The following is a 27,100-nucleotide window of genomic DNA, read 5'->3' as shown; positions in this document are numbered from 1 at the left end:
CCGGGTGTGAATAGTATTCTTTTCTGAGTGTACTCAACGTAATATGAAATTGCCCTAGGTTGAGATCAAATCTGTGACTACATTTGACAAAAACATTTGTTCATGATACAGGAAGAGAAAACTGCTATTTGTTCAAAAGTATATTAGTATACAGAAATATGATTTCCATGATTTCACATGTACAATCGATATCATTTTGCTTGCCTTCTCAGTAAGGACTGGAAAAGAGGAAGGGAGAGAATTTGAAACAAAAAAGAAAAAGAATAAGAAAAGAAAAAAAGAAAAGAATACCAAAAATAAATAAGTAATGTATATTTTTTAAGTACATTAGTAAAGAGTAAGGGCAAGTAAATTTGATGTAATATCTTATTAAGTAGCACCATTTTCATTAAGTACTTAATGATGATGATGTTCACAACTCCTGTCCTGTGTTATCAAAGGTTTACCAATCTTGGTTTTGACAGTTCATTCATAGAAAACTCTAGATTAAAAACCTGATATAGATATTTCTTTGTCACTCACTATCTTCTTAGGTATAAAGAACACTTTTTTTTAAGTGAACCATTTTCAAAGGTCTTTCTTTTAAATATCAAAGAACAACTTTATGTATATAAAAGGGCTGCCTTTTTATTTTTCTTTCTTCCCATGTCATTTTAAAAATTACTATTATTTAATATTTAGGCAAGGAGCCACTGTAGCAGGTGGTTTTGCTTTTGCTTATGCAGGTATTGTTTAGAATTCTAACCTAAAACTTTACCTTTTTTTAAATATCTGCTAGTACCGTTACAACTTATTAAAATAGTACTTACACTTAAATGTTGGATACCGAACTCTAAAAAGTTATGTCTTAATTTCCAAAGTGTATTTCCTTGTCAAAATAATGACCCTAATTAATATCTGACATTTCTATAGCCCTTAAGGGTTTACAAAGTATTTTACATATGTTATGTCATCTGATCCTCAAAACCCTGTACAAGGTAGGTAACTGTACAGGTGAAGAATGGAAGTGCTCGGATTTCCAAATAATTTATATTGAAATATTTAGTGTTCAGTTTAATTACACAACAAAGCATATGTTATTTTTGAGTAGAACAGTCAATCATTTAACCTCTTAATATCTAAGTTTCCTCACTTATAGAATAAGGGGGCTGAACTAGATGGCCTCAATGATTTCTTCCAGCTTTAAATCTATGATACTGATTTTACCCAATATGTTCCAACTTCAGTAAAATTACTGCTGTGCAAAAGGCTAGCTTTTGTGTATTTCTGAAAAGCATAAGGATAAAACAACTTTCAACAAAGCAAAAATGTTTTAAAATTGGGAGCTTAGAGTATTTATACAAGTCATCATCCATTTAAGGCATTTAAATTTATATAGTAAGTTAAACTTCTTAAAGACTAAGGGACAGATAAAATGGAGGGAAAGGTTAAGAATAGGAAACGGACAATGCACAAGTAAATTCCCCAGGAAATTTCTGTCTCTGAATGTCAAATATATTCTATCTACCTTCAAAGAAAACTCTCAAAAAGATATTAAATCAACTAAAATAAGACAATTTATTCAGCCCCCAATTAATTTAGAATGTGCAATCATTTAGACATATGTCATACTTAGTAAGTTAAAAAAAAAACTACAAATAAGTAATAAAATACAGGTTACTTTGCAATACATTTGTTATCGAATATGACTAGTTCTTAAATATAATTTTCAACCAGAAGTACTCTCCTCTTTGCTGTCCCCAAAACAGACATTCCATCTCCCAATTCGTGGCAATTTCTCTAGCTATTTTCCATGCCTAGAACATTCTCCCTCCTCATTTCTGCCTCCTGTCTTCCTTCAAGTTCCAAATAAAATCAGAGCAGATCAAATCCAAGTCAGATGGAGAGCTCAGACTAGAGGGGCAGCAAAAGACTTTGCCTTTGATCAGACTACTCTGGAAGCGCACTGAAAGCTTCTAGGGCCCAACCTGTCCTTGTGATCCCAAAATAAGACAACACTCAATATCCCAAGAAAGCAGCAACAGGATCATCTCAGTCCTTCCCTCCAGAAGTTCTGCAGAAGCCATCCCTCAGATAAGTCTGAAACCAGTAAGTAGCCTGGAAGAATGAACATACTAAAAAAGAAACTCACCATTAAAGAGCTATTATGTGGCAGGAAAGCTTAAAACACAAACCCAGAAGACCATAACTCCAAAACATCTATAAACAAAACAGTCTGGGCAAAAATTCAATTAAGAATCCCTGGAAGAGATGAAGCAAAAGTTTTTTTTAATCTAAAATTGTTTTTATAAATAAAATTGGAGCACTTGAGGAAAAAAATGGAAAAGAAATGAGAGCTATGGAATAAAGAGTTGGAAAAGGAAACAACAGTTTGGCACAAGAGGTACAAAACCTTGCCCGAGCAACAAACTCCCTTAAAATTAGAATGGACCAAATAAAAGCCAGCGAGTCCATGGGACACAAGAAATATTAAAACAAAGTCAAAAAACTGCAAAAAAAAAGAAGAAGAAGAAAGTGTAAGGTATTTCATAGCAAAAACAACTAACCCAGAAAACAGATAAAGGAGACATTAGACTATCTGAATGCCAGACCAAAAAAAAAAAAAAAAAAAGAACCTAGATTTAGGAAGTCTTAAAAAGAAAACTGCCCAGATGTTTTAGAACCAGAAGGCAAAGTAGAAATAGAAAAAATTCACAAGTCACCTCCTTAAAGAAACTCCAAAATGAAAATTCCCAGAAACATTTTAGGTCCAAATCCAGAGTTCCTAGGTCAAAGAAGAAACACTACAAGAAGCCAGAAAGAAACAATTCCAGTACTGAGGAGGCACTGACAGGAGAACATATGATTTAGCAATTACCACTATAAAAGAGTGGAGAGCTTAGAATATGATATTGCAGAAGGCGTAAGATATTAGCTTAGGGCCAAGAATAACCTACCCAGCAAAACTAAGTATAATGCTACAGGGACAAAAATGGATCTTTGGTGAAGTAGAGGACTTCTACATATTCCTGATTAAAAGAACAGAGCCTTGTAGAAACTCTAAAGTTCAAACACAAAAGTGAAGAGAAACAAAAATCTAAACATGAATGAAAAGGTAAACATGAAGATATATTACTGCTCTGTACAAAAGACATCAATATGGCTTACACTGGTTACCAAATAAAGTTCAAATTTCTCTGTCATTCAAGGCTTCACAGGACCTAGTACCATGTTTTATCCTTCTAGCTAAATATCATAGTCCTCCTCTCTTCAGTCAAACTAGATTATTTACCATCCCTCCATACATTACATACTCTCCTGTTTACCTCTATAAGTTGTTCATATTGTTCCCTATACCTGGAATGTCCTTCTTCCCTATCTCTACCTGTCCTTAAAAGCTGAACATCTCCAGCAATTATTCTCAAATCTTTTGAAGTCTATAAGCTAAACATGAGCAACAGTGTGATGTGGCAGGAAAAAAGTAAAGTGATCTCAGATTGCAGTAACTTAAGTAGATTATTCAAAATAAGTCACTATTCCCATTGCACCATGGCATCTTTAGGTCACATCTAGAGTACTACTACATCCATTTCCAGATACAATGACATACAGGGTGGGCAGGGGGCACTAAGACATGGGTGAAATAAGAGTATCAGGAAGTTTAACATTATGGCACGTGAACATTGGTTAAAGCAGATTAAAGGATAAACCTGGAGAGGAGATTTGAGGGGGGACAAGAAAGCTGTCTTTAGATATCTAAAGGGTATCATACAAAAGGGATTAACCTAGCTTACATGGCTTTAGAGGGGAGAACTAAAACTAATGAGAAGATGTTGTAGTGAATATAATTTCAAATAAAAGGAAAATATTCTTAACAATCAAAGTTTACTTAAAAAATTGAATGCACTGACATAAGGGGTGGTATTGTTTCTCATAATGAAATGTCTTCAAGCAAAAAAATGAATGAACATTTGTCAGCGAAGTTACAAAGGGGATTTAGGCTTTGGTCAACAGTTGGACAAGATGAGTGAGGCAACATGGTACAGTTTAAAGAACAATATTCTGCCCCTGAAGCTTTACTACCTGTGTGATCTTGGGCATGTCACCTAACCTCTCTTGGCATCAGAGATCATCTATAAGACCAAGGGGTTGGATTAGTTGATCTGGGGTCCCCTCCAGCTCTGAAATGCTATGGCTCCATTAAGAATTCCAGAAAACAGAAGCGAAAGAAGGGAGGAAAGAGCAAGAAACAATCAAGATAGGAGTGGCCATTCAGTTGTCTAAGCCACGGAAGAAACAAAACCAGAACTGTTTGGGAAAGTTTAATTTGCTTTTATGTTTCATTTAGATCTATATGATGTACTAATATATCCAAACAAGCAACTTGGGAACCAATGCAGTTTTAGACTACTCCAAAATTAGTTTCGGCAGATTTCAGTGTTATTACTAAACAGTAGACAACAATTCAAACTGTATTCTACTTATATCAAAGACTTAGTTTGAGAGGGGTGAGGGCAACAATTTAATCAAAACAAATTTCAATCAGAAATGATGGCTTAACTCTGGGTGCATATGGCTACAATAACAACAACAAAAAGGTTTAAAACTCATCGTTAATTTTGTCTCCAAGAACTTTAAAATTAGATTCAATCAAGTTTCCTTGATTGAGCAGGTTTAAAATTGGTCATATATAAAAGTGAACTTACTAGTTTGTGACAGTTACCATCACACTAATTTTAAAGGGGAAGGGGGGTGTTAAATGTCAAAAAGTAAAGAAAACAGAAAATCATCACTATATGACTGTCTCTCTATCCTCCCATTCCCACTAAATTGTGCTGTATTCATTTTTAATATATTCCATATATACTTATATGTGTAGGAGTTGTCTCCATCAACAGAAAGTAAACTCTTTGGGGAGGGGGGGTGGTTTCATTTTAGCATGGTGCTCAATAAAGAGGAGATGCTTAATAAATGTTTGATTGCTATCATTTGAGAGAAATATATTTAATGTATTTAAATGTACAAAAGACAAAAAAAGTTTTATGGGAGGAAAAGTCTCACGCCAGTTATAAAGAAATCAGTATTTTAAGAATTTAAAACTAAGAAGGCTTGACAATGTAATAAAAAATATAATGAAACTTTTTTCTTCTCCCTACATGCTCTTCTACAAGAAAGAAACCATGGGAACAAGGGTGAGGAAAGGAAGAAAAAGAAGAGTTAGTTGGGCTGCCTTTAGGAGAAAAGGAAGAAGAAAGAAGGGAGACACTCTGAGGAAACAATTGCTATTGTAGAATCTATCCACTCAGTTCTAGAAGGCAAATATATAATCATAGGGACTTATTTCTACTCTTTAAGCATAATGGAAAGGAAAAAGAAAGGTTAATACATGATTTGTAAACTTTTCTGGTTTTTTTTTTGAAGATGTGTATTTTTAGATTACATTAGGTTAGACTTCAATTTAATCTTTCAAAAAGAATATAATTGCATTCAAATTCACAAAAAGGCCACTTATAAGGGAAATTACCTACACGTAAAATTAGCAAAATACATCAACCTGCACCCACCTCTGGATGTGACTGTGTAAATACTCATACCCTCTTTGGGAAAAGATACCTGGCAGTTTGGGTGCAAACCCTTCGGGCACTTTATTTTCCAGAAATTTAATGGCAACAGATTTTATTAAGTAGATCAACCTAAATAAAGCAGTCCTTTTAAGTGGCTCATAATCAGGATGAATGAATGAAAAAGCAATTATTCAGTACTTACTATGAGCCAAGTACCATCCTCAACATTGTGGAAACAAATATAAAAGCTTTTTTATTCATTCTGATTACTGGCACATTTTATTAAGATATTCTCTCCCCTCTATTCTTCTATCATGTCAGTTATTAGTATAGTGCTTATTGGGCTTCTGCTATGAGATATTACTTTTTATATTTCATTATTAATTCATTACCATCATATAAAATCAAGAATACTTTCAAATAATACTTAATATACATATTCACTCTTTTAATGCACTTGTGATTTCATTAATGTAGATACTCTCTTTACCACAATAATTACAAGCTATCTATGTCACTGGTATGTAACCTCATTAGGTGCTGATACTCAGAAGACTCCTGAAAAAAGTTAATTTTTTGGCTCCTGTATACTGACATATTCACAACAGATAACTTATTTTAAGCGCACTTCCAGTTGGACTTTGCTCTAATAAATCAAATCTTTCATAATTAATAATAAATACAACAGGATCTTATATTCTCCTTAAACCTGTATTGTTTCCAGGATTGATTCCTTCTCCATCTATTTTGGATATGTATTTTAGCTGCAATTGCTGAGGTCAGCTTGCTAAACTCTGTTTCTACCACCGTACAGAATACTACAGGCATGGTCACAATCATGTTCAAAGGGAGCTTCTACTACTATTACTGATGCAAAAAATAGAATATATGGAAACTTGGGAGGACTTGTACTTCATATCTATATATTGCCTCTTTCCCAATTCTGTCTATAAATATTCTTGGATTAATCTAACATAGTTGGGAATAGCAATAAGCTATGTGTGGCCTCATTTCCCCCTCCACTTCTGCTTTTCTGGTGTAGCAATACTGTTTGTAACCTTCCCCTCCTCTATGTTCTGTAAATGAACTTGCACTCCGGACTGGTGCTCGCTGCCACAGCTCACCCCTGGCAAACTAAGCAAATGTCTGTAGGCTTGAACTCTGGGACTCTTTTGGCCTCCTTCCTAAAGTGACTTTTACCCCCCCATTAAATGTATTTTTTAAATGTAGATAAGAACCAATGGCTTTGTTTTTATTTATTTTCCGTTTTTCAGAGCCAGTTGCTTATTTGAATAGGATGGGTTTGAAGTATTTTAACTGCATGAAATGTCTTCTTATTTTTCTGATTTGTAGTAACAAATGAGTAACTATGAATATATAAACAAATAATACAAATTATATAATATACAAATATAAATACAATATATTACATACATAATATACAAATATAAATAATATATAAATAAATAAGTTACTAATAAGTAACTACTGACCTTCACTCTAACCAACTGATCTGATTACAGAGAAAAAACCAATTCTAAAATGACTTTCAAGATAGTAACCGTTTAGGGACAGCAAAAGCACTTCATTTTTCCCCCAAAACTTTTTTTCTTCTTTTACAGTAGATGGGTTTCTTGCCCTTTCCCCTGGAGGTTTAAGGGATTAATACCATGCATGCTTACTGAAAGGAGGGGGGAAAGTCAACACTATAGGTAGGAGGGAATGAAAAAGATTTTCTCCTACATGTAATCCAAGCATAACAAACAACTTTGCCTCCTGCTTCTCAGTTCTCATGCCACACTTCTCACTTGGGGATCAAGACCCCAAGAAGCATTACAACTAGCATGACTCGTATGTCTTTCCCAGTCCTACCCATATAATCTTGGTGGAGTTGGGAAAAAGTTGAGTATACAATGACCACAGCATAACTGAAATCAACATTAAAACATCAAAATTCAGATTAAATGCAAAGAAATTGCTAGTTCTAGAGGACTGGTGATGATATATATAATTCTGCTTCTCGAAAGAGAGATAGTAAACTATTAGGCATAGAACGCTGCATATACTTTCAGATACATTCAGATACACTTTCTGTCGTGATTTTGCTTCATCAATTTTCTTTATTATAAGGGATGGGTCTATGGAAAGTTATTAGGAAATGATAGTAGTGCTTAAAAAGTCCCTAAAAGTCTCAATAAAATTTTTTTAAAGTTTCATTTTGATCTCTTTTGTCTTTACACTATAAACATTTACAGATTACCCCACTCTGTGAGTTCCCTTATAACAAAATAAAACAATCAAGTAGAACTAACAATACAGTGACCTCATCTTAAAGTACATGAAACATTTCACATTTGTAGCACTTGTAGCTCTATTTTAATTGTTTTAATTACAGAAATCTATTTTCTCTCTCTCCTACTCCCCATCCCATTGGAAAAAAGAGAGAACAGAAAAACAAAATCCATGTATCAAATATGCATAGTCAAGCAAAACAAATTCCCTCACTGGTGTGTGTGTATCCTTTACGCCCTAAATCTATCACTTCCTTGTCAAGAAGTAGAGGACATATCAGCCCTCTGGAATCACAGGTGGTCACTGTATTGATCATACTTCTTACAGCTTTCTGTTATTTATTTTTATAGTATTGTTGTTATTGTATAAACTGCTTTGATTCTGCTCATTTCATTCTTCCATCAGTTTATAAAAGCCTTCAAAATTACTAGTTTTTATAATACTGACAAAGTATAAATTGTTCTTATGGTTATGCTTACTTCACTCACATTAGTTCATATAGGTATTTCATACAGGTTATTTTGAAATGATCGATTTCCTTATGTGTTGTAGCACAATAGTATTCCATCACATTCATATATCAAAACTTAATTTAGCCATTCCTCAAATGATAGGAACCCTTTTATGCTACCATAAAGATCACTGCTACAAATATTTTTTGTACATATAGGACCTCTTCCTATTTCTTTTATCTCTTTCGGATATACACCTAGGAGTGGATAGTTGGATCAAAGACCATGCACTAGTTAGTAACTTTTTGTATATAATTTAAAAGCTGCTTTCCAGCATACTTGTACCCACTCACATGTATACTCAATGTACGTGGTTTCCCATGGCCCTTCCAACATTTATCATTTTCTCTTTTTGTCATCTTCGCCAATTTGAGTAGTGCAGGGTACAATCTTAGAATTCCTTTAATGTGCATTTCTTGAATTACTTATGATTTGGAGCATTTTTACGTAGTTACAGATTATCTGGGTTTTTTTCCTTGAGATCTACCAACCAGTTCATATCCCCCAATTTATCCACTGGGAAATGCCTTCATTCTTATAAATGTGTTCCTTACATATCCTGGAAACAAGATCTTTATCAGAGAAACTTGTTATAAAGGCTTTTTTCCAATTGTTTCTTTTTCAATCTTAGCTTTATTGGATGAAAAACTTTTTAATTTTATGTAATCAAAGTTATCCATTTTATCTTCTGTTATCCTCATGAATTTTTCTCTATTCATAGATCTGATAGGTAATTTTTTCCATGTTTTTCAAAATTTCTTTATGATGTGATCTTTTATATGTAGATCATATACCTATCTGGAGCTTATCTTGAATGAATCATGAACTGTTGGTCCCCATTATACTTTAATCTGGTTTGGGCCACCCTTGTGAGTGTTGTGGGCCATGTTTGACACCTCTACTCTATATAACCCACTGATTTCAAAGGCTTCAGGAAAATGAAAAGGAGCTTCTCCTTAAGACATAGTCTAAATCATAAAGGCAAAGTAGCTAAAATATTAGAATAAAATGCACTTATAATTTTCATAGTAATTCTAACTACTTCCACAAACCTAAGCTAGTATTTCACGTGCAATGTATACCATACACTTAAATCTATCTAGTGGACAGAGTAGATTAATTAAATACATCATGAATCCTCAAATAAACCATTTTCTAGACATCACAGGAGAAGAAAAAAGTTCCAAAGGAGTCTAAATGTTTATTTACTGTAGTTAATAATTTGGTTCTTATCAGCAGAACGTGATAGTTTGCTAGTGAAAGAACTACTGAAAAAGCTACCAATTATATGGTAAGAAATGAAATCAATGGCTGGTGACAGTTTACCATAAAACTGTCCTCAAAAGCCCACCAACATAAATGATGCTCTGTCTTCTATTTCCCGAGATTTACCTTTTATCCACTGGCCTGAAAAGTTGAATCTGTCCTTCCATAATTTTTAATCAGCCTGTAGGCTGATGAACGAGCAGAAAAACTGGCAAAGAATTAGGTCCTGTCGGATACAGAGATTCTGCACAAAAAAGGTCAGAGCATAGCAATAAAACAGAACAGTGAAGGCAAAAATATCAAACTTAAAAATGAAAAATTAGGGAAGTTTAGGGTCACAGTTAAAGATATTCACATGCACAGGAAAACTCAAACTCATCATCCTCATTATCCTCATCCTGATGATGCTAACAACTACCATCACAGATTTTTGGAGCACTTTAAAGGGTTAGAAAAACAATGCTATCTAGTGCTGTTCATTCTGTCTTACATGACACCTAAACAAATATATCAAGTCACTGTAGCTGCAGCATCTTTATCTTTCACTGAATCCAACCTGCTTCAATTATTTTGGAAGTTTATTGTCAAAAACTAAGGGAAAAGTATTTTTCAAATCAGGAAAAAATATCAGCAAATTTCCAAATGAATATTAGCCTGCAATGTCAAGCTATTTTGATACGTGATTAGTCTGTTCTTTACAACGAAAAATAGTGGTTAACTACTACAAAGCATTAACTGATATTTGTTTTAGGAATTCAGAAAAGAAATCTGGGAAATAAGGAAAAATAGTTAGTTCTGCTATAGTGTGATACATTCCTTCCTAAATATCACTTCACAATGCAAAATCACACAATTAAAACCACGGAGCTTATGCGGAAAATGGGGTCAGGGGTCTCACATGCAAAAAATTTACCAGCGATATAAAAAAGATAGGAACCTAATAAAAAGTTTTATACATGTTAAATGGTTAGAAATACATAAAAACTACAATAAGTAGTGGTGATATCTGCAGCCTGAGGCTGCTGCTCAGCCTGTGCCTGGGTTCCCATAGGGCTAGGTCTTCAGGCCAGAGGCCATGGTGGAAGGGGGCCTAAGTTTGACCAATTACAGCTTCTACTGCACCAGAAGATATAGAATCAATACGGCAATTCATCTTGAAAAAAGACCTTAAGTATGTATGCTTATAGAGGTAGGAGGTAGAAGTGTTGCGGTTTGTGAGTTATTGTGACGTAGTACAGTTTTCTGCATTCTTATTGATTCTCAACAAGGAAATTGCTCATAGGCAAAGTGAAATTTACATTACGCTCAAATTGTTCCCTAATATATTAGTTTTGCTGAAATAAATTTGGGTTTTCAAAGGAAGCATCATAGCAAAACTGACTATACTTTTATCCTAGGGCTTTGCAAAAATTCCATGCCTGAGTAAACCATGTTGCTGAAACCCTTAAAACTTTAAGAGAATGGGGTAGGGAAAAGCATAAGAACAATACTGGCAACTTTAAGGCATGGCAGTTTTACTAATCTGGTATAATGCTTATTAGTGGGACAAACAACAGCAATCACAATAACTAAGGACAAAACACATTATCTATTAAGAGTTATTCTGTAATTGCAATGCTCCTTTTATAGTTAACATAACACAAATCCACACAGTAGCTTCCCTTGACATTTCATACATAATGATACAATCACCTGGCTGCCTAATTATGCTTCTCTCTACATCCAATGTTCCTTCTATCAATTCACCTTTTTATAGCAATATCACTTTCTTTTAATTGTTTGTGAATTTTATTTAATGGACCAAAGATATAATTCTCTGGAATATATGATAGAAAAATCTCGACAGTAGAATCATTTCATTTCCTGGAATCAATAAATTAATCAACTAGGCTTATAGTTCTACTCTATGCAGGTACCATAACAGATACAGAGCCAATAAATGCAACTCTCCCTAACTTGCAAATGAGATGACAGTCTAACAATGTGCTCTGAACATAAATATGGCTTATTAAACTTTTCTACTCAAATATGTTTTTAATTAAAATTTTACTTTTAAAATTAACTAGCATCTACTCTCTCTTTCCTACCTCTTCCTCACCCACCTTCAGAAAAAACTCTACAACAAATACGCAGTTAGCTACTGTCTATTTATGTCCATGAATGCATGTCTCACTCTGAATATCTAATCCATCACCTGTCAGAAGACAGAAAGTATCCTAAATTATTATTCTTCTGGAACCATGGTTGATCACTGTATTGATCAAAGTTCTTAAGTCTTTCAAACTTCGTCTTTACAATGTTACTGATGCTGTATAAATTGTTCTGCTCTCTTCATTCCTGTCAGCCAGTTAACCCTATCTTTTATCCTTAATACATTCTGTACAAGTCATTGAACAGTGTTTTCTGAAGAGAAAAGCTGATTTAGAAAATCACCAACAGGTTGAAAAGCTGGCATCTGAGAACAGGATTTGGGATCATGGCTCAAAAATAAAGGAATGATAGACTCCTGGCCTAGGACAAAGTGGTGGTAAGAATGTATTTGTCTGGAGTCTTCAAAATGTAAACAAAAGTGTTTTAAATAATAGGAAAGGGGAGGGGAAAATGTGTGTGAATGTCTCCAATAATTTCCTAAGTCTAGCTGATTCTATTTCCACATCACTGCTCATTCCCATCCCCTTTCTCTTCACTTACAGAGCCACCATCCTCCTTCAGGCCCTTTATCACTTCTCAAGTGGACTGTTTCCTAACTGGTCTTCCATTCAAATTTCTCCCCTCTTCAGTCCATCTTCCACATAGCTCACAAAGTACTATCTTTAAAGAACAGCACTGAACATGTTTCTCTACAGTTCAGTGAACTCCAGGAGCTCCCTATTACCTTTAGAATCAAATAGGATAATGCAGTTAGGTGATGCGGTAGATAGAGCATTGGTCCTAGAGTCAAGAGGACCTGAGTTCAAATACGACCTCAGACATTTATTAGTTGTGTGACCCTGGGTAAGTCACTTAATCCCCCCCCACCCAAAAAAAGAATCAAATGGGATCACTCCTGGTTTGACATTTAAATCCCTTCACAACCTGACTCCTCCAGCCTTATGAATTATTCCCCTTAATGCATTCTTTAGTATGGACAAACTGGCTTTTTTCCCCCTGTCATTTTAAAATTACTGAACTTGACAAACAAACATTTCTATATAACGAAGAATAGTAAATGAAGATTCTCTATGAATCTCTGTCTTTCTATTTATTATACTTCAAACTGGTCTTTTTACTGTTCTTCACACGACCAGCTATTTCCTGTCTCTGTTCTGTCCCCCAGACAAGGAATGAACTCTTTTCACCTCCACCTCTTCCCTAGTTTCCTTCAAAGATCAGCCCAAAGGCCACCTCCTCCCCAAGGCTTTTCCTGATCCACACAGCTGCTAGGGATTACATTACACTCTATTTATATAAACATTTGGTATATACAGAGATGTGGTCATATTTTTCCTCTAATAAAATGTATGTTTCTTGAGGGCAGGGACAGTTTTCTTTATATCTCTGTATCCTCAAAAGCTAGCACAGTCCCTAGTGCATAGTAAATGCTTAAAGAATGTTTAGTGGTGCTAGATAGAGTAGTAAGAAAGATCTGAGTTTGAAACTTGCCTGAAACAGTGGCTGTGTGAAAACAAGGATAATATATTGGAAATAAGGATAATACCTTACACTATATAGTGCTTTTTGTTATTCAGATGCTTTCATAGGTATAATGTTTTACAGTCAGGAAGATAGGGATGAGAGAGAGAAACAGAGATAGAGAGAAAATGTGCAACATTATATATAATATCAGACTTTTAAAATGTATTGCTTAGCTTTGCCAGAATTTTACCTCTCTTTTTTAATTCTTAAGGAGGGAGAAACACATTGGGAAATGTAAGTGATATGAAAAGAAAATAAAGCAGTAAGATTTTTAAAAATATTAAAAGCTATGAATGACCAATCTTGGTTCTGAAAGTCTGATGATAAAACACACTGCCCTTTTCTTAGTAGAGAGGAGGTAGCTACAAGTGTGGAATGCTGCATGTGCGATGAGTAGAGAGTGAAGAGACCATAAAGGGAAAAGAGGAAGAAGAGAGAGGAGACAGAAATGGAGACACAGTAGAGAAGAGAAAAGAAAAGAGAGAGAGAAGAGGGAGCTGAGCTGCCTGAAGCTGGACAGAGGGAGAAGGGGAGAGAGATCCAAGAAGGAGTAAGCTCCCTGTGGACAAAGAGGAGTCCAAAGAACTGAGGGAAGGGGAAGAGGAGAAGGAGCCATGGAGAAGAAGACAGCTCCCAACCTGGCAGGCCTCTATGATCAAGCTAATGGGATGGGAAGGAAGATCACGGGGATTTACCCTCCTCTATTCCTTAGTGAAGGTTCTAGGTAGACCCTAGGGAAGGCGGAGGTGGGATGGAGAAGACAGACCTGAAAGAGAGAGGGGAGGGGAATAAAAGATGGGCAAGCAAAGGGGCCAAAGAGGAGGAGGGAATGTGAAGAGAGAAAAGGGACAGAGAGGAGACAAAAGAAAGAGAAAGAAGAAAGGGAAGTGAGAGAGGAGAAAGACAAAGGAGAAAGAGAGGATGAGTATATAATATGGAGAAATGGTTCTTAACTTTTTTTATATCACGTGCCCCCTTTTGACAATCTGGTAAAACCAGACAACCTCTTCTCAGAATGTTTTTAAATCCATAAAACAAATTTCACAGGATTAAAAAAGAAACCAATTATATTAAAATACAGTTATCAAAACATTTTTTAAAAAATTCATGGGCCCAGGTTAGCTCTGGTATATAGAGGGAAAGGAAACAGAGAAGAGAGATGGGAGAGAATTAAAGGAAAAAAATGGTGAATATGTTGTCAGTTATTATTACTGAGTTGACTGGTTTTACTTAGTTGTTTTTCTTTTTTACAAGGTAGCATTTTATCAGAAAGGGTTATCGGAAAGTGACTGATATAAAAAACAAAAGCCATCAATAAGACATTAAAAAAAAAAAAACACATCAATAGGGGCAGCTAGGTGGCGCAGTGGATAGAGCACAGGCCCTGGAGTCAGGAGGACCTGAGTTCAAATGTGATCTCAGACCAGACATTTGACACTTACTAGCTGTGTGATCCTGGGCAAGTCACTTAACCCCAATTGCCTTGCCAAAAAAAACAAAACAAACAAAAAAAAACCAAACAAAACAACAACAACAACAAAAAAAGATCAATGAGAGTAGAAATTCAATGAAGCATTATTAAGTACCCACTACATACAAGGCACTGCACCTTGAGGTAAAAAAGATGAAAAATAGTTTCTTCATTCAGGAGTTTGGGGGATATATAATTATTTGAGGACAAAAAGAGCACCAATAACTGGGGAGGCAAGGGTGGGTCATCAAAGGTTTTCTTTAAGAGGTAGCACTTGAGTTGGTCCTCAATAGTTAAAGATATTATGAAACAGAAATGAGTCAGTCAATAAACATTTACCATGTGCCAGGCACTGTGCTAAGTTCTGGGGATACAAAGAAGGACAAAGATCTATAAAGTTTCATATTATAAATTCTACTTTATCAACAGGAGGTTGTATAGTGTGAATAAAGAGCACTAACTCTAAAGTCAGAGGACCTGGATTCAAATTCCACCTTTGACACTGGGCCTCCATCAGCCTCAGCTTTTTCATCTGTAAAATGGGAGACTTAAGTTCAGATAGTTCCGAGGTTCCTTCTAACTTTTGATCTATGAAAACTATGTGAATAGATATAAAATATTTGGAATATTAATAGATGGAAATAGCATTAAAGAAAAACAAAAGATGGGAAAAGAAGCTGTATTAGATTAAGCATACACAGAAGACGTTTATGCTATATGCAACATATGTTTGATGACTCTGAATGACTGCTTCTCAAGATATTTGAAAGAGGAAGTTATCAAACATTTGGGAAAAACTGAAGTCATTACCAAAAAAAGATGAATATGAACATGTTCATAACTATTTTAGTTAATAACAATATTAATAACAATTTTTACATTTATGCCTATTTCCCAATCTCTGCAAAATCTTGATAATATTCAAAAGGAAGAAGCAGGTTTTTGCAAACAATAGTAGCTGTAGCTTTGTAATCATGTAATTAGTTAAAAGGTACATAGAATGTAAAATCCCATTTAATGTTTGCCTATAAAAAAGCATTTGATTTGACAGACATAAATATTAATTTAATAGCTCTCTTCCAACAAAAATGTCTCCCATATATATGACAAAATCATAGGAGTCTTAAATAAATGTAACGAAAACAATTTTGTTCACCAACCCTCTGATTATTAGTATCAAGTAAAGCAACAAACAGGGAAACAAGACCGCTAAAGGTGTGTGCCACTATCACAGCTATGTCCAGTGCAGAACTCAAATGAAGAGGGAGATTCCTTTGAAATCATGAAGTCTTTCAAGTTTTACTGTTTGCAAATCACACTGTGTTAATTTCATCGAACACCACAACACCGCAAGGTGTCCCTAAATTAGATCTACAATCATGTAAAATGAAGATAAAATATCTAGAGATTCTATCTCAATTTTACAAAAAGTAAAAGGGAAGGAAAAGGGACAGTGACTTATAAAAAAGCCTCCTGTCTTTTCTCAAGAATTTTACTGTAACTCATAGGTACATAGTATTAATGAGGCTAAGGTTCAAGCTTTATACTCACATAGACCACATTCCATGGTTACAAACTGCAATTCTTAGCCCTAACTAATGACTTTGCAAATGAATGTCACTGGACATAGAAGTGACTAGGAGAAAGAGTAAGAGGTTAGCTGAAAATTACCATTAGTGGGAAAGGAACTGAAAGTTATTTTCCCCTAACATATCAGTATCAATCATACAAAAGTCTTCCAGTTATAGAAAAAAGCCTAACAATTTTCATTTGATATAGTTAATAGAACATTTTCAATGCCAAAAGACGGTTCAAAAGAAACCAAATGGCAAACTGAGTGAATCCCCAACAGTTTTTATTTTTAGACTTGTCACTTAAGGATATCAGTCTATTTCAAACTTGCTGATTTCAAAAGGAAAACAAGTAATCCAAAGGAAATAATTAGCAAGTGAACACATCAAGGGAACCAATATATAAAAAAGTTGTCAATATCAATTTATCAATGGAGACAACCATAAACTTTAAAGGTATATTAATCAATCACATTTTATCAAAGGGTTCTATTGTGCCCTTAATTTTTTGCTAAGTTTATCTTATTCCTTGGACAAATGGATTTTCTTAGGTTGTAAGCATTAAATAATACTATATTAAACATGAAATACTATATACAATACTATATATGTACATACATGTAATATCACTGTACATAAAACACTATACATGTATGTGTATGTCTATATGTATGTATATACATGTATGTCTATATGTGTATACATTATATACAATATAATGAAATACAATATATGAAAGTGCTTTGAAAACTATAAAACAACATACAAATATAAGGTTCCATATACCTACCTCAATAAACACAGAGACCTCAGACTTCTCAATTGAATCAGTTAAGAACATGTGAACAAGGCCTAAGCATCTCTACTCAATCAATCAAAGGCATTTTAAACTTAGGTCTCTGATCAATCTGGAAGGAATAAAGACTTGGACTAAGCAATATGATGCCACAAAAGAAATGTTTTGGGATTGGCTGAAGAAATTCAGTCATGCCATTTGGTTTACATAAAATAGCAACCCAGGCAATTCCTGTGGTGATGGAAGGTAAAGCAGATCTGACCAAGCCCCTGAGAACTCTTCTCAGTGAGAAGAGGCAGAATAAAACCCAGCATTTCTCTCCCAATGAGTGAGGGCCCTTGTGGATTTGTGAACAGTGAGGGGCTACAGGATTTGGACTTTTTCCTTCAGTGTCCTAGCAGTGACCCTGAACATCATTATGGGAACAGTGTCTACATGAGGTTACTAGGACAAACTAGAAACACTGAGGAAAGGCAGCTTTGGGACTCTACAAGAAGCCCACCAGAAAAGGTAAATCACACCCAAGGGGTAACTTCATGAGAACCCCAAAGATGAGAAAAGGATTTTAAGCAAGCAGGAACTGTGAGTTACCCCTTTGCCACAAAGATTGGATAAGCTTAAGCCTGAGTCCACTTTCCCTGGGACTCTTCAGGTCCTGGTGGGAGTGTGTGTCACAGACTTTCAGGGGGCAAGTTTTATATCTAATGTTTCCACTATACAGGCCATCTTGGTAAATACCTCTTATAAAAACTAATTAATCCTGGTTAATTGATATCTGGATAATTGATATCTACTGATAAACACAGTGGCAAACTCCTCAAACCCCACCAATTCCCCTAGACCCCAGAAGGGAGATATCACAGCCTTACTCTCAGCATACCCATGTAAAAGGCAGTGTGGAAGAGTAGTAATATAACATGCACTACACATCAGTATTATTTTTTTTTATTACTCATTTCACTCTTTTTTTCTCATGTAGATTTCCTACTGTGTCCCCAACTGTTACTCCTTCATACAACTGAAATAGTGAGATCCATAGCACCGGTACACCTTGCAAATAAGAACAGGGACCTGTGATTTCAGTGGTACATAGAACTTCAAGATGAGGAAACTCCCTCTATCAATGCAGGCCAGCAGCCCCTGCAACTTAAGAGTCTTGAAGAGTTGCCTAGGACAACACATTAAACGATTTGCCCAGGATCACAAAGCCAGTGTCTATCAGAGGTAAGATATGAACCCAGATCATTCAAGCCTGAAGGTCAGTTCTCTAGCCATTACACAACACTACCTCTTTGTGTTATGCAAACATTAAGATTAAAGTCATGTAGAAAGTAATGCTCAAAGAAAATGACAGTCTATTTTGTAACCTTTTTCTCCCTAATAGAACGGGTTTACTTACCAGCTGGAATTCACTCCTGCGGCTATAGGCTTCCTTGATGCCAGAATCCCTCCAAAGAGCACTCAGAGCAGGTACGTATAGTTGGAAAGTGGCAGGTTCAACAGGCATTCCAGCTTTATTTTCAAAGGCCATTAAGAACATCCCATGCTTCTCATTCTCTGAATACTGCCATGGAATACCAAGCTTGTCTCGAGCATCAACTAGAACCCTCGATCCCTATAAAACATAAGACATTATAATAACTAGTATGAACAATGTTAAGGAACTCAAATGACAAAATTTTTTTAAAAATGTATCTCACAAGCCATGACACTTAATCATAGTAATTAATAATTTAGATTTCTGATGTCTTTGCTCCTAGGAACTCAATTTGTAACATCACTGTTACTAAATAACAAAATAAATGTGTATATATAAATACATGTGTCATGATATCTTGATTATCACTCATTTAAAAGATTTTTTAAAAAAGATCTGGATTGAAGGAAGAGAGGGGAAAAGCATACTTTAAGGATAAAATTAAAATGAATTTCCAAACAATTTTAATAAATTTCTTATTAACTAAGTACATAACTTGGAACCTGATGAAGAATTGCTTTTTTTCTCATTTAATTTTTTTAATTAACAAGCATTTATTTTTTCTCTCTCATCCTCACCCCCTCTGTAATCTAAAAAAAATAAAAATAAAAACCCTTGTAACAAATATGCACAGTCAAAAAAACAAACAAATTTTCATATTGGCTATATCAAAACAATATGTATCACTGCCTATTTTGTTCATCATCTTTCTCTGCCAGGGGATAGACAGCACAGATCATCATCAGTTCCCTGGAATCATTGTTGGTGACTAATTAATCAGAGTTCTTAACTCTCTCAATGTTGTTTTTACAACATACTTGTTAGCATATAAATTCATATCCTGCTTCTGCTCAATTCATTGAGCATTAGTTCATACAAAGCCTTCCCAGATTTCTCTGAATTCATATCCATCATATCTTAAATCACAGCAGGATTCCATGGAATTCATATAATGTATGTTCATCCATCCTCAAGTGACAGCCCTTCTCTCATTTTTTAGTTGTCACTGCAAAACAATTTGCTATAAATATTTTTGTACATATGGGTCCCTTTTCCTTTTTCTTTGATCTCTTTGGGGTATAAGACTAGTAGTAGTATTTTTAGGTCAAAGGATATGCATTGTCTAATGAATTGGGGGCACAGCTCCAAATTGTTTTCCAGAATGGCTGGATAAATTCACAGCTCCACCAATAGTGAACATGCCTGTTTTCCCAAGGACACGCCAACATTTGTCATTTTTGCCTATCTGAAGGGTGTGTGGTAGAACCTCAAAATTGCTTTATTTACCATTTTTCAAATTATTAATGATTTGAAGTATTTTTATCATATAGTTGTTGACAGCTTCCTTTGAGAACTATTTGTTCATATCCCTTGACCATTTATCAACTGGGAATGGCTCCTATTATTATAAATTTTAATCCATTCTTTACATATCTTAGAAATGAGATTTGATATAAATGTTTTCCAGTTAATTATTTTCCTTCTAATTTTAGCTACATTGGTTTTGTTTGTGCAAAACCTTTTCAATTTTATGTAAACAAAATTTTCCATTTTATCATCTTTGATTCTCTCTCTCCCTTGTTTGTTCATGAACTATTCCTCTATCTGTAGATCTGAAAGGATATTCTTCTTTATTCCTCTATTTTGCTTATGAAGTGACCCTTTATCATGTGTCCATTTGAAACTCATTTTGGTATATGGTGTGAGTATTAGGCTACATTAAACCTAACTCTGCCAAATTGCTTTCCAATTTTCACAGCAGTCTTTCTCAAATTATAAGTCCTTACTCTGACAGCTGGGGTCTTTGGGTTTATCAAATAGTTCTAGGTTTCTTGCTTCTGCATATTGTGTACCTAATCTCTCCTACTAATCAATTTATTTTTTTAACAGAATTGTTTCTTCAACGGAGAACATATGGGAATTCCTTCATTGCAAAGGTAGAGACTATAAATATAGAATACTGCGCATACTGCATATACTGTCAAATACAATTATCTTTAGTTTCGTTAAAATTATTTTCGCCTTTTTGAAACTTTTGTTGCAAAGGATTGTTCAATGGGTATGAAAAGGGTAAGGTATATATTTAAAAATAATCTTATGTAAAAACAGAAGATAATAATAACTATAGGTAAATTTTTAAAAAAAGAAAATAGGTGGGGCAGGTAGGTGGCACAGTGGATAGAGCTCCAGCCTTGGAGTTCAAATCCGGTCTCAGATACATAACACTCACTAGCTGTGTAACTCTGGGCAAGTCACTTAACCCCAACTGCCTCACCAAAAAACAAAAACAAAAACAAAAAAAGAAAATAGGAGGAGAAAACGTACATACAATGAACAGGAAAAATGTCAATACATGGTACAACAAAGTAGAGTAGGCATTACTGAAATGGTGGGCAGGAGATTATGATCTCGACTGAGTGCTCTTCCAATATGTGATGGCACTTAAATAATTCCTCAGTATGGGTTGGTAGAACACGATGTTTTTGGAGGCATTGTTTTCTAAATTAAAGGGAATATTAATTACTTGGCATCTACCTCAAGCAAAAGATTTTAGTTCTTTTACCTGGACCAGTTTGGCTAAGTCTATTCTGGTTTCAACCTATTTCACATTATGTCCCTTTATACATTCCATGTTCACATTCTTTCTCCCATTCCTGTGAATATGCATGCAATATTCCTCAAGCTTTGAGATAACAGGGATGGTCTTCTGTTCCTGTATCCCCAGAGCCTAGTAAATTGTAGGTGCTTAATAAATGTTCACTGAATTGAATTAAAAATAGGCTTCTTTATCTAATAATGCACATAATTCCATGTAAACATGGTGGTCAATGAAATGATTTTTAAAAGTTAGCTTGTTTTGACTGGGCACTTACTATGTGCAAGGTCCTATGTTAGATACACTGAGGAATCCTCTCATACAGTGCCTGACCTCAAAGAACTCAACAATCTAGTTGGTCTAAATGGATAACACAGTCTTACTTGTACTGTTGCCTAACTGTTACCTAAGTGTCAAATAACTGACATACCTAGAGAGTTAAGTGGTCAGCAAAAGCAGCACTGCACTGTAAAATAAATGAATGTATGAATAAATAAAAACAATAGACTTAGAATCAAAAGACCTGGCTTTGCTCAGCTCTACCATTTCACAGGATCATAAATCTGTCAAAATCTTAGAGATCACCTGGTCCACCACCCTCATTTTATAGATGAAGAAACTGAACCAAGTCATTGGATCGTTTAGTCCTTGGTTTCCTCATCTGATAAACAAAGGCTTTTGGACTAGACGATCATTAAGATAATTTACAGCTCTAAATCTTCATTATTCTGAAGTAAAGCTTGAGTTGGGCCCTAAAAAATGGAGAGACTTCAAGTAAGCATAAGCAACAGCCAAATGTTAAGAAATTACAATATCATTTAAGTAGATCTCTACTTTGCTATTTTTCCTCCCAGTTTCAGTCCCATTACTTTATTTCTCCCTTTCACCTCACCCCAAAAGGGAGAGCATACAGAAGAAAACATGACAGGTGTAGAATCAGGCTTTTACAATGAAGTTCTTTTATTAAGTGCTTTAACCTTTAATGTGGTTAAGAATACCTAACACCCAAGGTCTATCTTTTCACCCTGCATTTGTATACAATAAAAAAGTTCTTAATGAGGAATATAACTTCATTTCCAAATTAAAATTGTGACTTTAAGAGCTTAATGTTTTCAATACCAAGGAAAAAAAGTAGACCAAGAAACCTGAACATCCATTTACCAAAACTGTAGTTTTCACCACTGCATAAACTAAATTTTCCCTAATGATTAGGGTGAGCATAGGCTTGGTTTGAAAGCAGCTAGCTGGTCTGGCCAAAAAACAGTCTGTGTCCCCATTGTATAATTCCACCAAAGCAGACTGGAATCAGTCCAAATTAACTTCCCTCCCAAACAGGAAGAGGAGACTTCTGATTTCTCTTTCAAAAATCAAGTCAAAAGGGGTAGCTGTTGCCAAACTTTGTCTTAAAGAAGTTAATTAATATGGGCAGAAGAACATTTTTAAACTTTAAGTAAGAAAGAAAAGAACCCTACATCCTCCCCAACTCCCCTAAATTATTTTAGTAAGCCACTGCTCTCTGCTAACTCTGTCCTCATCTTTGAGGCTTGAGATTCAGGGAAGGTATGCACTTTGGGGCATACACTTGAAATCCAAATAGTTTTGTTTGGGGATACTGAGTGTAAACTAAAAGGTCTTCAGAAGAGAGACATTTGTTTGGCACTATTGTATTTATCATTCAATTACTCAATCATGTACGTTTGCTAAGCTAATGTTAATATATTAGCTTATATATAACAAGCTAATTATTACATTGGAGTGATGAAAGATAAAGTCTTAAAAGTTTTTATTTGAAGGTATAAGGTTGAAGGTATAAGGAAGCTTGGAAACACAGACCTGAGAAATAACTTTTACTTCTTCCTAATAATTTAAAAATTCCAATTTTCTAAAAACAAAAACCAAACTCCTAAAAAACTACACATTTGAATCAAACCAAACATGAAAAATAGTCTCAAGATGAAGAACAATTTACTTCACTTTTAAATGACCTTACCATAATGAAAGTCTTTTTATTTAAACATTTTAAAGCATTATAATTTCTTAAAGCAACCAGATATTTCAAGCAGTTACTCAAATGTAAACAGTAAAACAGTCCCAAGAGTCTAATTACCTCATCTTAATACAATGTAATACTCTAAACTATTTAAAGAGCTCATTTTCAACTTAAAAGCTTACAATTTAAACTTCTAGTCAAAGAAGATAGCTCATGTCTATTTGGGATTTTTTTTCATTTTGTCAGATGGTCAGTGACTAAGAGTAAATCCAATTCTCTCATTTCAAAACATATTTTTCTAGTTTAGCCCTTAATTTTTTAAATTCAGTCCTTTCTTATTAAAACTTTCCCGCAATAAATATTATTAAATGAAAATAAAATGTAATTTGCATTCTACAGACCAAAAAGAAGCACATTAACAAAATTTTTGAGGCTTAAGTTTTCATTAAATTAGATAGGAACATGTGTATTTGGAATGCTAAATTCTTTAAAATGTACTAGGGATGATTTACTCTGGTCAATATTTAGATTTAAGAGATGTCAACAAAAATGTAAACAGGATACAATTCTTTAAATTAATGAAATAAAACAAGCAAAGAAAGCTCTCAATTTTTCTACAAAAAACTAAAGTTAAAATGCTGTTTTCAGAGGTAGTGATAAATCAAAGAAGCAGAGACAAATCAACATTCAAAACTCTTAGTAGCTTTTAAGTAAAAAGGTGGATAGTTTCTCTCCTGCCTAGTTTTTAAAATGCATGATTCAAATAGAAAAGGGCAGCTTAACATAAAAACCACACTGCAGGAAAGCCAACTCTACCGCACAAGAAACCCATCAATGTTTATTAATCATTTACTATGTGCAGGGAATTTTGTGAGGTGACTGAGAAGAGGAAGAAATAAAGTATGTTATACAAAGAGGAAAGGTATAGTTGAGGAAATAGGATATATGTACACAAAACATAGTGTGTTGCAGGGCAAAAAGCACTAGATTAAAGTATCACAAAACCTAGGTTCTATGTCTCTACTTACTAACTAGTAATCTCTACTACTAACGAGCTGTGTGATCTTGGCTAAAGTCTATCCATTGGGCCACCTAGGTGGCGCAGTAGATAGAGCACTGGCCCTGAAGTCAGGAGGACCTGAGTTCAAATTTGACCTCAGTCCAAATACTTGATACTTACTAGCTGTGTGACCCAGGGCAAGTCACTTTACCCCAACTGCCTAATAAAAAAAAGGAAAAAATAAAATAAAAAACTAAAGTCTATCCATTTGGAACTATACCCCAAAAGTCACAAAATGATGCATATACTTAACCTAGCAATACCTCTACTAGACCTATACCCTAAAGAAATCTAACAAGCAGGGTAAAGACCCACATGAAGCAAAAAAAGAAATATTTATAACAGCTCTCATTTTAGCGGCAAAGAACTGGAAACTAAAGGAGTGCCCATCAAATGAAGAATAGCTAAACAAATTATGGCACAGAAATGTAAAAATATTTACATATTACATATGGCCTTTACATATGGCATATAAATGTAAAAAAATTAAAATATAAGAAATAATGAATAAGAGAAATCTGAGAAGATTTGTAAGATGAACTGATTGAGAGTGAAGTGAGCAGAACCAAGAAAACAATTTATACAATAACGACATTGGAAAGACTGAGATTTATAGACCCTACATTAAAAATGCCTGATCTCTAAGAAAAAGAGTATAAAAATATACATAACCTGATAAAAATTCAATTAAAAAAATTTACATCATATAGGTAGGATGAGAGCTAAATAAGGACAAATGCAGTGTGTTTAGCTAATCACCAAATTTTAAAATTCTAATGTAAGTTTGGTCCAACCCACAATGGAAAAAAGAATTGTCCTTAAAATATTCAACAAATCACCATCCAGTCTTTACTTGAAGACATCCACAGGAACAGCCAGTCTTCCTTGGGACAACTTTAATGGTTAGGAACCAATTTTTCTTTCCACCAAGTTCAAATTTGTTCCTTTACAACTTCTACCTATTGTCCCTGGCTCTCCTTTAATTAACAAGATAGACTTTTAAATATTTGAAAGATAGCTATCATATTTTCCTCTGCCCCAACTTCTTTTCTCTAGATTAAATATCCTCATTCCTTCAACTAATCCTCACATGGCCTGGACTCAAGGCCCTCCAACCACCCTAGGTGCCCTCCTCTGAATATTCTCCAGCTTGTCTCAATACAATGTAAATTTCTTGAGGACAGGGGCTTCATTATTCTTATCTCTGGATAAGAATAATAAAGCACCTATGACAGTGTCTGGCACATAATAGGCAATTAATAAATGCTTCTTGATTAACAGTGTCTTTCATAAACTCTGATGGGAAGAACTGAATATAACACAATGTGGTCTGACCTGGGCAGAGTTCAAAAAGAGTATCACCTCTTTATTCACACCATACCCCTCCTTAAGGAAGCCCAAGATTGCATTAGCTTTTTTGGCTCTCATTTCACACTACTGACTTTGTTTGAACAAACTGTCTTCTAACCATGACTGCTCCCATCTTGAAATTGTGAAATTGATTTTTTGAAATCAAGTACAAGGCTTTATATTATCTTTATTACAATTCATTATTTAGATTCAAGCCCAATATTCTAACTTGTCAAGACTTTTTTTGGATCCTGACTTCTACACAGTGTGTTAGTAATCCTTCCCAATTCTGTGCCATCTGAAAATCTGAGAAGCATGCTATCTATACCTTTATCTATCAACTAATTAACAAAGATTTATTAAGTGTCTAGTACACGCCAGGCCTGTGCTAAATGCTGGAGACACCAAGGAAAAAAAAAGACAATCTCTTCCCTTAAAAAGTTTACATTCTACAGAAAGAAACAACATATACATATACACATTTACAAGGTAATCCTCGGGATGAGAATTGGAGAAAGCCTGAGGCTGTAGGGGGATCAGAAAGGCTTCAAAATGAAGATGGTGAGAGAGCCAAATATTTTAAGAAAACCTGGGATTCTAAGAGGTAGAGAGGTGAGAAGAAAATATATTCCAGGAATGGGGGGGGACACCAGCCAATGCAAAGGCATGGAGATGGAAGACAGTGTCATGTGTGAGTAAAAATGCCAAACTGGTTGTATTACAGAGTGTGTGAAAGAGACTGATGTCTAATAAGGTTGAAAAGGTAGGCTGGGGTCAGGTTGTAAAGGGTTTTGAACGCCAAACAGAAGTTATTTTTTATTTGATCTTAGAGGCAGTAACTAGAGTCTAGTGAGTAGGGGAGTGACAGTGTCCTGCACTTTAGAAAAACCACCTGGCAGCTGTGTGGAGGATGAGTTGGAGAAGACAGAGACTGGTTAGAAAGTCACTGTAACAGTCTAGACAAGAGTTGATGAAGGCCTGAACTGGGATGGTGGTTGAGTGAATGGAGAGAAGGGACAAATGAGAAAGAGGTTACAGAAGTAGAATTGTCAAGTCTTGACAACTCATTGGATATAGGAGTGAAGAGTGAGGATCCAAGGATTATATCAAGGTTTGTATATATGGGTGAGTGAAGCGTGGTGATGCCCTTGACAAAAATAGGAAGTTTAGATGAAGGGTAAGTTTGTAGGGATAGAAAAGCAGTTTTGTTTTGGACTTAGTGAGTTTGAAATGCATATGGAACATAATTTGAAATGTACAATAACTAGTTGGTGATACAGGACTACAACTCAGCAGACACTCAAGACAGACGTATAGATCTGAGAGTTACCTGCATAGATCATAATATTAAGCCTAAGGGAGCTGATGAGGTGACCAAATGAAAGCGCAGAGAGAGGAGGAAGAGAAGAAAGCCCAGGATAGAAAGTTACATAGAACAGATGGAAGCTAAGCTGCAGAGTGTGTGTGTGTGTGTGTGTGTGTGTGTGTGTGTGTGTGTGTG

The 27,100-nt window shown here is 34.9% G+C and overlaps 1 protein-coding gene across 1 annotated transcript in view; it reads right to left on the bottom strand.

Annotated features, from left to right (window-relative positions):
* Positions 1-27,100, bottom strand: part of GNA12 (G protein subunit alpha 12) — a 121,683-nt gene that overhangs the window by 45,418 nt on the left and 49,165 nt on the right. Inside the window, exon 2 of the mRNA XM_027874623.1 lies at positions 18,526-18,741. Coding sequence (XP_027730424.1) covers positions 18,526-18,741 — 216 coding nt within the window. The remainder of the gene's footprint in view (positions 1-18,525; positions 18,742-27,100) is intronic.

The sequence above is a fragment of the Vombatus ursinus genome, unplaced genomic scaffold, assembly GCF_900497805.2.
Source record: "Vombatus ursinus unplaced genomic scaffold, bare-nosed wombat genome assembly UNPS02014807.1, whole genome shotgun sequence".
Taxonomy (NCBI): Eukaryota; Metazoa; Chordata; class Mammalia; order Diprotodontia; family Vombatidae; genus Vombatus; species Vombatus ursinus.
This window is presented reverse-complemented; position numbering and strand designations above follow the sequence as displayed.